Source organism: Suncus etruscus, chromosome 14 (assembly GCF_024139225.1).
Source record: "Suncus etruscus isolate mSunEtr1 chromosome 14, mSunEtr1.pri.cur, whole genome shotgun sequence".
NCBI classification, from domain to species: domain Eukaryota; kingdom Metazoa; phylum Chordata; class Mammalia; order Eulipotyphla; family Soricidae; genus Suncus; species Suncus etruscus.
Window position 1 is genome coordinate 51,045,360 of NC_064861.1, and position 13,013 is coordinate 51,058,372.

At 40.8% G+C, this 13,013-nt stretch overlaps 1 protein-coding gene across 1 annotated transcript in view; it reads left to right on the forward strand.

Moving 5' to 3' along the window:
* The window catches only part of NUP93 (nucleoporin 93), a 128,233-nt gene that overhangs the window by 23,344 nt on the left and 91,876 nt on the right, over positions 1-13,013 (forward strand). The window contains exon 3 of the mRNA XM_049786122.1: positions 11,334-11,451. Within this exon, the coding sequence (XP_049642079.1) occupies positions 11,334-11,451 (118 nt within the window). The remainder of the gene's footprint in view (positions 1-11,333; positions 11,452-13,013) is intronic.

A 13,013-nucleotide genomic window follows, 5' to 3' on the forward strand; every position in this document is an offset into this window, starting at 1 on the left:
TGGTGTGCTTGAGGACCATCTTTCGTGCTGTGGATTGAACCAGTATTGGCCCCAGTCAAGGCAGGTGCCTTTACCCCATCCTCTTCCAACATAGAAACTTGTTTAGCCTTAAGATTTTGCTTAGGACTGGAGCAATAGCACAGTGAGTAGGGTGTTTGCCATGCATGTAGTCAACCCAGTTCGATCCCCTGTGTCCCATATGGTCCTCCGAACCTGCCAGGAGTGATTTCTGAGTGCAGAGCCAGGAGTAATCCCTGAGCATGGCAGAGTGTAACCCAAAACAAACAAAAAGATTTTACTTAATTATCACAAATAGTACTCAGGACCAGGTGTCTCCATTTTCCTCTTTATCTAAAACTCAAGTTAAAGTTCTAGAATTCTGACTCAGTAGGCCTAACCACAGAATGTATATTTCTTTAATTATAACACCAAGTTGTTCATAATATACCTGTTCAGGCATTAAATGTTTCAAACCAATCCCACCACCAGTGTGACCTGCCTTTCCCAATATCTCCATTTTCCCCATCCACCACCACCTCAGTCTCCCTTGAAGGCACAATCAAATTGACTTCACATTGTTACAACACACAAGCAGATGGAATTACATAAACTTAGATCAGTGAGTCAATTTGTGATAATGGTTATATCTCTCAATGGTGTTACTAAATTCATTGTCTGAGGATCTACTGTGCTAGTTAGTGCTAGTTGAGCCTTCTGTGTTATAGGTTCAGTGATTTTGGTAGTCTTTATGCAATATTCTCACAGGGCTGACAGTTCCATGAAATTTAGAGGTCAACTTCAAGGTCCAGAAGCTATAGATATGGGACAATTTGGTGGCTTTGCATTTTGATAAATAATAAAGCTGGGCTGTTTATGCATTGGGTGTGGCTGCTGGCTTTTGTGTCTTCAAGCAGAAAGGGGAATCTGCCTTTGGCGAAGGCCCCCGAAACATTAGCCTGGACCAGTACCTGGGAAGAGTGAGCAGCATCATGTTCTTTTGGATATTAGTTGTGGAATTGGGCTTTTTCTCTGCCAGCAGGATGGTGGGTATGGGAGGGAACTGCTGAGTTTTCTGGTAGGGGTGGCATTTTTTGGGGGATTCGGTTAGCCCTTATAATGAGACTACCCTAGAATTTTCAGTTCATAGGTTGTTCCCACCTGTCTGGGAAGATTTAGCTGCTTGTTCTTTTTGAGATTAGTTGTGGAGCTGGGTCTCAGGCTCTTTTTGTAATTTAGGTAATATGGTTACTGTTGCGGGGTTTCTTGTGGGGAGAGGGTCACAACTTACGGTGCTCAGGGCATACTCTATATACTCAGGGATCATACCTGGTAGGCTCGAGACCATATATGGCAGGGGTGGCGAACAAGTTCGACACAAAGAGCCAAAATTTTAAACTGTGAGAGTCAGAGAGCCACACCACGCAGTGACCTGCCAAAACAGACAAACATTCACACAAAAGCATATAATTTTAACAATAATATATTAAACACATACTGCATCTTGCCATTTTGAGTGAGGGTAAAAATCCTTCAGTGATGGTGAGGGTGTACCGCGTCCTCCACACTAAGAACTAATGGCAAGAGGTGACACAACATGTGACACATGGGGGTTCCCCCCTCTGCTCCCCGCTTGCTGGCTCGTGCAGTTGTTTCTGAGGAATGCGAGACAGGATGACGCAGCCTGGGGATGGGACTCGCGCTCGGAGATCTCTCCTTAGAGGTCCCTCCTCGGAAGCAGCAGAACAAAACCCAAACTTGGCAAAGAGCCACAGTATACAAAATAATGATAAGAGTCAAAGAGCCGCATTCATTTTGGCTGGGAGCCGCATGTTCGTCACCCCTGGTATATGGTATCAGGGATCAAACCTGGGGGTCGGTTGCAGGCAAGACATGCACCCTACCTGCTGTATTATCACTCCAGTTTCATAGTTATGTTGATGGTGTAATTATGATGTTCCTGTAAGATTATTTCTTTTTTTTTTTGGTTTTTGGGCCACACCCGGTGGTGCTCAGGGGTTACTCCTGGCTGTCTGCTCAGAAATAGCTCCTGGCAGGCACGGGGGACCATATGGGACACCGAGATTCGAACCAACCACCTTTGGTCCTGGATTGGCTGCTTGCAAGGCAAATGCAGCTGTGCTATCTCTCCGGGCCCGCTGTAAGATTATTTCATCTTTACCATCAGAGAGTGCTCAAGACCCCTTACTGCTATTTGAGTTTCACTTCTAGTCTATACCTCTTCTTACAACCCCTTCCCTATGCTTGATAACCTCAGTTTTGTAGGCTAAGGCCAAGAATTTATCATTAACTGGCCTTGTCCCCTTGTTTTGTTTCTCAGTATGCTACAGATAAATAAGATCATATAGTATATTTCCTTCTCCCTGTCTTATTTTACTTGCATGGTATCTTCCAAGATTTTATCGTTGCTTATAACAACTGATTGATATTCTATGTGTATATTTACCACTATTTCATTTATTAATCTGCTGTTGGACATTTGGGTTGTTTTCATATCCTGGCTATTAGACTTTGCATCACAGTGAACTTAGATGTGCATACATCTTTTTTCAAGTTAATGGTTTTTTTATATTATTATTATTATTGTTGGTTTTGGGGTAGTAGAAGCTAAGAAGCATTACAGTGGATCATATGGAAGCTTTAGTCTTAATTTCTGAATTTGGGGGAGGGCACACCCAGTGGCGCTCAGGGGTTACTCCTGACTCTGCTCAGAAATCGCTTCTGGCAGTCTCGGGGGAACCATATGAGATGCTGGGAATTGAACCCGGGTCCGTTCTGGGTCGGCCTCATGCAAGGCAAACACCCTACTGCTGTGCTATATCTCTGGCCCTGTCTAGTCTTAAAGAAGTTTTTATACTTTTTTTTTTTTTTTGGTTTTTGGGCCACACCCGGCGGTGCTCAGGGGTTACTCCTGGCTGTCTGCTCAGAAATAGCTCCTGGCAGGCACGGGGGACCATATGGGACACCGGGATTTGAACCAACCACCTCTGGTCCTGGATCGGCTGCTTGCAAGGCAAATGCCGCTGTGCTATCTCTCTGGGCCCCAGTTTTTATATTTTTTTTTTTTTTTTGGTTTTTGGGCCACACCCGGTAACGCTCAGGGGTTACTCCTGGCTATGCGCTCAGAAGTTGCTCCTGGCTTGGGGGACCATATGGGATGCCGGGGGATCGAACCGCGGTCCGTCCAAGGCTAGCGCAGGCAAGGCAGGCACCTTACCTTTAGCGCCACCGCCTGGCCCCAGTTTTTATACTTTTTTTTTTTTTTTTTAGTTTTTGGGCCACACCCATTTGACGCTCAGGGGTTACTCCTGGCTACGCGCTCAGAAATCACCCCTGGCTTGGGGGACCATATGGGACACCGGGGGATCGAACCGCGGTCCATCCGCTTGCAAGGCAGACACCTAACCTGTAGCGCCACCTTCCCGGTCCCCCAGTTTTTATACTTTTAAAGGTACTTTCTTTTATCAATTTACTTTGAGAACTAAATGATTTATCTGTCTGCTTTCAAAACAGTAAGGATGTGGGGGATATGGTTCTGTTGGCCACAGCCAATTTTTATTTTTTTAAAATACTAGTTTAGATAATGTTGGTATTTGTAAAGGCAAGCCAGAAACCCTCGCTCATCTCTACCACATGCCCTCCCCACATACTCCTTTGTGCTCCCCTGGGTTGCCTGCAGTAACCCTCACTCTTGAGCATGCACACATAATGTTTGTGTGCTGAGAGGCTGCTAAAGTAAAGGACCATGATGCCAGCTGAGTTGCTATAGATATCATTTAATTGCATCAGCTTTACAGCCTTTTATAAGCAAAAAAGGAAAAATGTTTTCTTGGTAACAATTATCAGACTTTCTTGTAAATTTCCATTCTTTCTCACGTCTTTCTACCTTCAATTCTTTATTTTAGGGCAGAGGAAGTTGGCATGTTGAAAGAATGGGTATAGGGTGGGGTAATTGTCTAAAAAGAAACCAGAGTTGATGACTGTATTTTTCCATCTTCTCAATAGGCAGAGACATAAAGTGTGATGTGAATATTTTAACAGGATGAGGGCAGAAGAGTGATCACAGTTGGAAATTTTCTTTTCTTTTTTTCTTTGCGGGGGCACACCCAATGGTACTCAGGTGTTACTTCTGGCTCTGCGCTCAGAATCAGTCCTGGTGGGTTCAGAGGACTATGTAGAATTCCAGGAATCAAACCTGTATCAGTCATTTGCCAGGCAAACACCCAACCTGCTGTGCTATTGCTCTGGGCCCCAGAAAATGTGCCTTACATGAAATAAATGCTAAAAGAAAGCTCTTGATTATAGATTGAAGGTTGATTTTACTGGAGTCGGCTTTAATGTTTATTCCTTGATTTGTTGCATTATTTATTTTAAAAAATAAATGGTAGTTTTTCATATATATATGTATTTGATGCCTAATTACTTTTGTTTTAGGGGCTACACCAATCTGTGCTCAGGAATTCTGTTGGTGCTCACGGGTTCTGATGCAGTGCTATGGATTGAACCCAGATCAGCTGTATTCAAGATGAATACCCTACCTACCATACTAATCCTCTGGCTCCTGTATTTGATATTTTGCTTTGTTCAGTTTATTCATACATAAAGAAGAATATCAGTAGCACATATAATGTATAAATTAGGCCTTTGTAGGCTGTGATCCATGTACCAAGACCAGAGTGTGCTACTTATTCAGGTTTTATAGGGACTTTATTGTCACTTAAGTACTATGTGCTGCTCTCCTGTAGTTGCTGTGTAGTTAGGACAGAGATTGTAGCATCTGAAATATTTTATCTGCTTTTTACAGAGTAAGTTTTCTGACTCCACAAATACCTGTGGATATTTGAGTTGGTAAAGATAGAATGATACCAGTACCTGTGGTACTCATCATTGGGCACCCATCTTCACTTGCATAAACCTTACTTTTCATCAAGGAAATCTCTTAGGATTTTCTCTTTCAAAGTCCAAAGAAACAATTTAGAGGTGTATTAAAAAGATAGCAATCGGGGCGGGAGAGATAGCATGAAGGTAAGGCGTTTGCCTTGCATGCAGAAGGATGGTGGTTCAAATCCCAGCATTGCATATGGTGCCCTGAGCCTGCCGGGGGCGATTTCTGAGCATAGAGCCAGGAATAGCCCCTGAGTGCTGCCGGTATGACTACCCCCCGAAAAAAAAAAAAAGATAGTAATCATTTTCTTTCTCTAACTAACTTAAAGCTCTCTGAGACAAACAGTATTAATTATTCTTTCTCACTTTTCTCCATGATCATGCAGAGTATATATGTTTATTTACAGTAAATGATAATTTTTTGATTAATGATGTGGTTTTTATTTTATTATTTTGTTTTTGTTTTTTGACCATACTTCGTGGTGCTCAGGGGTTACTCCTATCTCTGCACTCAAGAATTACTACTGGTGGTGCTAAGGGAATCATAGCATCTCTGAGATCGAACCTGGGTTTAGCTGTGTGCAAGGCAAATGCCTTCTCCACTGATTCTATTGGTCCGGTCCCTACTTTTCAGATACTTTCTGTTTATCAGGTATTATACTGAGCACTTAACACACTATGTGCTTCTAAGAATAACCCAGTGAAATAACGGTTTTTGTCTCTATTTTATAGTTGAGGATCATTGAAAAACAAATATCCAGATAGGACCGGTAATCTAGCTTGGTCAAAAAGAATTCATTGGTCAAAAAGCACTTCATTTCCCACAGGGCTGTTGTGGTTGATGGCATTCTTCTTCTCTTTTATGTTTTTGGGCCACTCCTGGGATTATTCCTGGCTCTGGGCTCAGAAATCACTCCTGGCAGGCTCAGGGGACCATATGGGATGCTGGGAATCAAACCCAGGTCTGTCCTGAATTGGCTGAGTGCAAGGCAAACACCCTACCACTGTGCTATTGCTCTGGCCCTTGGTGGCATTCTTCTCTCTGGTCTTCACAAACCTAAGAGATGGGAAAGGAAGGGATTTTTGGAGCTCTTTGTTTTGCTTTGTGTTTTTTTTTTATCTTGTTTTGGGGCCACAGCCAGGATTTAATAAATAATTATAATTATTATATTAATATTATATTATAATTATAAAATATTATAATTAATAAATAAACCTCAGGTTTATTTCTGGCTTTGCATTTAGGGATCACTACTGACAGAGCTCAGGGATTGAAATGGTGCTGGGAATCAAACTGAAATGGCCATGTACAAGGCAAGCACCACTTGGCCCACTGAACTCTTTAACCCCAGGTGAAGATAATTACACCCTATGCACACACATACCTTATGTCTAAGAGACAGTGATACTTGGAAGTGCTCTATTCCAGATTTTTAGTAAGTGACAGGTTTTGTTTTGTTTATTTAATTTTTATTTTTACCAAAGTGGATTACAAATCTTTCACAGTAATATTTTAGGTACATAGTGACATTGAACCAGGGGCATTCCCACCACCAATGTTGTCCTCTCTCCACCCCTGTTCCCAACATTCATCCCATATTCCCCCTCTTTTACCCCCCGGGCTGCTAGTATACGTGATCCCCTCTGTGTCTAGCATGTTTTAGTTGAGTATCGAATCTGTTGTCATTGGCTTTGGATTTGGTGTTTAAGTCTGATCATTTTTTTATTTCTACTTAATGTTCATATGACTATTTGGTCTTGGTACCCTCCATTATTTCTTCTTCCATTTTTGAGGTGGAACAAGATGGTTCAAGTTATGTAGTTCTGTTTGAAGGAAAGAGAAAAATAGGGGTGGGGTTGGATGGAGGGAGATTTGGGATATTGGTGGAGGGAATGTTGCACTGGTGAAGGGGGGGTGATCTTTACATGACTGAAACCTAATCACAATCATATTTGTAATCAAATGTTTAAATAAAGAAAAAATATTAAAAAAAAGAAAAATAAAATAAAATGGGGCAAAAATCAAACAGGCAAAAAATGGGAGGAGTCCTTTTAGAGGCTATAAATATCAACTTAAGAGAAGAAAGGGAAAAAGGAAGAAAAACATAACAACAATGCAAAGAAAAATCAAACAAAAAACTCGAAAAGCACCACAGCAGTAAAGACAACAACCACACAATAACCACAAAATAAAAACAAAACAAAGCACAAAAAAAACCCAAACAAACCCTAAAAAAAATGTATTTGTGCTTCTCTCTTTTTTTTTTCCTTGCATAGGCACAGTAAATATTGGGGAGATTAGAAAGGGAAAATTCCCTTGGCCTAAGAGATACAGGGTTTCTCTGCCCTTGAAGTATATTGTCATGGGAATAACTACAGTACATGTTCTTTGAGTCTCCCCTTGGTCCTTTTGTGGAGTGGTTTTATTTGAACAGGTTTTCTGCCCCTCCTAGTGTCCTGTTTGTCCTTCTCTTTTGGGACATCAGCCTTTCTACCTCCTTTCTATGTAGGAGATGCAGCCTGGTTTATGGAAATCGAGGCAGGGAGAGGGCAGGGAACTTTTGGGTTTTCTGCTTTTAGAAGCTAAAAGGTTTCTATACAGCCTTTATTTTAAAGCCATCTCTACCTTAGATCACCTGCCTCCTTCATCAGTCCTCTCTTCTGCATTAAGACTTCTTCCATGTAGGCATTGCTAAAGCTATACACCATGTAGTTCCTGCAGGAATATACATTATCAGTGATTCCAGGATATACATAGGACATAAAAATAAAAATACTGGTACAAAAGAATGTCCATACTCTTTATTTATTTAAGCAAGTGAAACATCCCTTATTCATGGATTGGAAGTTTTAATGTTTTTAATATGTTAATGGTTCCCAAATAAAACTGTATAGATTCAGCACAATCCCTTTCAAAATCTCAGCAGGTTCTTTAAAAATTTTTTTCCAACATATTGATAAGTTGATCCTGAAATCCATATAGAAATGCAAGAGAAATCTTTTTCAAACAAAGTTTGAAATCTCACACTTCTACTGTTTTGATTGGGGCCACACCTGACAATGCTCAGGGTTTACTCCTGGCTCTGGACTCAGGGATCATGCCTGTCAGGCCTCAAGGGATGATAATGAGGTGGGGGAATCAAACCCTGTTCAGCTACATTAAGGCTGCTACCTTAGCTCCTGCACTGTCTCTCTGACTCAGAAAACCCACATCTCTAATTTCAAAACTTCCTATAAACCTTAATAATTGAGATTGTAGTCCTGGCGTAAGAATAGATGTACAGATTAATCAAACAGCACTATATGAGTTTAGCAATAAATCCTATATATCTGACCTGCTGAATTTCAAGAATGTCCTGGCCATTCAGTGAGGAAAGAATAGTATTTTTTTTTTATTTTGTTTTTGTTTTGGGGCCACACCTGCCATTGCTCAGGGTTTACTCCTGGCTCTGCTTAGGAATTACTCCTGGCATGCTCAGAGAACCATTTGGGATGGTCCCCTGTGGGATGCCAAATCAAACCTGGTTTACCATGTGCAAGGCAAGTACTCTATCTGCTATACTATCACTTCGGCCTAGAATAGTAGTATTTTTTTTCAGCAATGGTGCTGATGCAGATGGATATCTATATGCAAAAGGATATCACACTCTATTGTCAACTTAAATGAATAACAGACCTAAATATAAGAGCTAAAATTTTAAATATCATCTGGACTTTAGATTAGTCAAATCTTTCTTCGGTAGGAAATCAAAAGTACAAATGACAGACTTAAAAAAACAAAATCACTAAGTTGACCTTCATCAAAATAAAAAAACTTATGTGCTTCAAAGGACACTTTCAAGAGAGTGAAGAAACAAGTTGACTTTCAGCCCTTGTTCTCCCTTGAACATGTTGTATTTCATTTGCTTGTCTTCATGTTTCTTTGCTTGCTTATTTTGACTCTGGAGAAGTCTCTTAAACACATACTTTTCCTTTTCTCTCCCCTCATATCATTTCTGAGTTTTAATCAAAGCTTCTGCTTCACTCAGGGGGTGGAGGAGGAGAAATTGAGGAAGCATTCCATAAAATAGGAAAAAATACTTGTAAGTTTTTTTATTTTTGTATTTATAAGTCTGATAAAAGGGACATGTATGCTGCCAAAAAAGATTGGGGTGGGGTGGGGAGATAATACAGGGTAGGATGCTTGCCTTGCATGAGGCTGACCTGGATTCAATCTCTGGCATCCTGTATGGTCCCCAAAGCACTACCAGGAATGATTGCTGAGTGCAAAGTTAGGAGTAATCCCTGAACATGGCTGAATATGGTCTATAAACAATAACAATAACAACAAAAAGACTCTTTAAAAGCATTAATAGGTAAGATAACAGCTTCCTGTATTATTGGACTTAGCAGCAGAGAAGAACTTGAACGTGCACTGCAAATGACAATTGACTTTTGAAGAGAAGCCTTGAAGAGCTGATTTTGGTTTTTTGCAATCACTGATCACTTTGGACTTTAAGTTTATTCACCTAATGATTTAATGTTGGACAGCCTTTATTCTTTTTTTTATTTTTTGTTTTTGGGCCACACCCAGCAGTGCTCAGGGGTTCCTTTTGGCTCTGGGGTTCCTTCTGGCTCTGCGCTTAGAAATCACTCCTGTCAGGCTCGGGGGACTATATGGGATGCCGGGATTCAAACCACAGACCATCCTGGATCAGCTACTTGCAAGGCAAACGCACTACTGCTGTGCTATCTCTCCGGCCCCAGCCTTATTCTTGAAGCTTCTAAAATCTTGTTGTTCTAGTAGTTTCACTCCTGGGAATTTACCCCAATGACACAAAAGCATAATGCAGAAAAGATATCTTTACACCTATGTTTATTGCTGCGCTATTCGCCGTAGCCAAACCCTGGCAAAAACAAAAATGCCTAAAACAGATGACTGGATATAGAAGCTATGGCACATGACACAGTACTACCAGCTGATAGGAAAGATGATGTCGTGAAAGTTGTTGATAAATGAATAGATCTGCTGAATATCATGCTGAGCAAAATGAGTTAGGTGTGTGTGTGTGTGTGTGTGTGTGTGTGTGTGTGTGTGTGTGTGTGTGTGTGTGTGTAAAATGGGATATAAGGAACAGGCAGGAGAAATGGTTCTTAGTAGGAAGCTTCTCACTGTTGAGAATGGATAGGTCAGAGAAGAGACAACTGTGACAAAGATAGAGGAAACTAGTCACCTGGATGTGGACTGGGTGCTGAAAGGAGGTAAGGTGATAGGCATGATACTCTATCAGTAACAATATTGTAAGTTACAGTGCCTAAAAAGGAAAAAAGAAAATATGTACCTGCCAGAGAGGCAAGTTAGAGGGTGGGAGGAAAACTGGGGACTTTGGTAGAGGTAAGTGGATATTGGTGAATTGATTGGTGTTGGAAAATTTAAACCTGAAACCCATTCATGAATAACTATGTAATTCACAGTGATAATAAAATGATGTAGTTCACCATACCTGTTTATACAGAAGTTAAATAAAGCCATGTGTTCAGCCATTTAGAAAGGTGGAGGACAGGCCAGAGAGATAGTAAAGCAGGCAAGGTGTTTACTTGCATGTAGTTGACCAAGGTTTGATGAATGGCACCACATATAGTCCCTTGTGATAGCTGATTCCTGAACATAGAACCTTCACAAGTTTCTTTACCATAAAGTTTAGTGCACTCTGGTGAACTTTGGTGAACTCTTTTGGTCTGTATTTTGTTTTGGGGCCATACATGGCCCCAAATGTTCAGACACTTTACCTCTAGCGCCACCTCACCGGCCCCCCCCAAATGTTCAGGACTTATACCTGGCTCTACTCAGAGATCATGCCTGGCAAGACATGAGGGATGATATGCAGTGCTGGGGATCAAACTCAAATGAGCTGCATGAAAATCAAATGCTTTACCTTATATCTCTGGTCCATGCCATCCCCCCTACCATCCCCTGTGTACTGGTGTTGAACAACAACTTTTTTTTTAAATAAATTTTTATTGTGATCGAAGTGTATTACAAGTCTTTCACAGAATTATTTACGATACATAGTGACAATGAATGAAGGGCATTCCCAGCATGTGTCCCATATCTCCCTCCTTTACCCCCCAGAATACTAGTGTAACTGGTCTCCACTTTACAGCTTGTTAAACAACTTTTTCAGAGACTAACATTAGTGTGTGGATGAACAGTTGAAAACCACTAATATAGTCTCATTTTATCCCAAATAAGTGATTGTTTCAGGCATGATTAGGCTTCTTTCTTATTACCAGATGCAGTGTTATTTTTGTTATTTCTGGTCATGAATCTTTAAGGTAAGCTACAAAACAACCATATGGAACCAGGATATTTTGAATAAAGAGTAATCCAGTATTTTGTGAAACACATTAGATGTCCTAATCCTTTGTCTTTGTGTCTTGTATACTTGTAGGTCAGTTCTCCTGGGATCTCGGGGACTCGACATCTCTCACATTTCCCAGCGGTTGGAGAGTCTGAGTGCAGTTACCACTTTCGAGCCACTTGAACCGGTGAAAGACACGGACATTCAGGTATGAGATGCATGAGCCATCTCTGTACAGTTGAAACCTGACCCTGGAACCAAGGGCAAAGGCCCAGGTCCTTCATTGACCAGCTGACTTAGGAATTTCAGATGTCTTTGTTGATTCTCTTATAATAGTAAGAGAACAGGAGACTCAGCTTTAGAAGTGGGAACACTGGGCTAGTTTCAGAGTGCTCTGTGAGGTAAAACTTTAGAAAAAAACCTGTTCTTTTCAGGTTATTGTAATTATGGGAACAGATTTCTCCTTTCTTTGGGCTTAATTCAAAGCAGAGAGACATTAGATGTAAGTTTTTCTTGCTTCCTTTGCTAGATCGCAAATAATTTACTATGTCTCTATTTTCACATTTCTTTTCTACAGCTTGCTTTTGTTGGTTGGCAAAGAGCTAGGGAAAATTTAGAGTACTATTTACTGAAATCTACCATTGATTTCTAGGAAGTATTTGGCTGCATCAGTGGCACCAGGAAATGGCCTAATAGAGCACTCCAGTCTCATTTAACTTAACATGCCACTGGCACAATTTATTGCTATTTTAATCTGATCAGAGATGGATGTGTATCTTGTGTGTGCACACAGTTATTAAGGAAAAATTGTCCATTTAGTTTTGAAGAATTGGAACATTGCATTTGAGTTAGAGTGAAAGGACAGTGGCCTAACATTTTTATCATTGATTTATCTTAGAAATGAAAGGATGCAGGTCCTGCAAAGACATAACAGTACAAATGGCTACTAATTGTGTTGTTGTGTATTTCAGTATTCGTTTGAATTGATGCTTTCTACTGTACTCCTCTTCCTAGGACCTGTTTCAATAGAACTAAAGGGCCACAATTCTATTGCTTGTATTCCAATCCAGAAATCTGTTACCCTGTACTTTGAGTTGAGAGCTGAATCAATTGTAAATATCTATTTTTTGTCTTTGGAAGAGGACAATGGGTCACACCCAACTCTACTCATGATTTACTCCTGACTCTGCTCAGGGACCTTTTGATGATGCTCAGGAAACTGTATGCAGTGCCAGGAATTGAACCAGAGAGAGTTGTGTGCCAGTCAATTGTCTTCACCTCTGTATTTGTTCTCATTGTGTGGAGACCCAGTCTCCCCCTCATTTTATGTACTAAATCTTAATTATTTGTCACCTTAATATGCTTTCTGGCTCCCTAGGGATGGCTGGGGCTAGGATGTGGTTGCTGTGCTTTTGATACATAGCATCAAATGAACTTTCCACCAGTACTGCTTTTGACCCGAGTAGTAATATATCATTAGGCCCACCCAAACACTAACCCCTCTGGCCCATTTGACAGAGTATCACTGGAGTAGACCCCAGATCCCCTGAGGTATACTTGGCAGCATCCCTCTTCCCCAACAGGAAAAAAGAAAGCCTTATTTTCATGTGATTGTGAAAAGACATGGTCTTCTTTTGTACACTTAAATTTATTATTATTATCACCTTTTGTCTGTTCTATCGCCAACTGTTTGATGCTCAATCAACACAACTTTATAACAGGATAAGGTGGGTGAATGGGATGGAGCACAGATTATTTGAATAATCACCA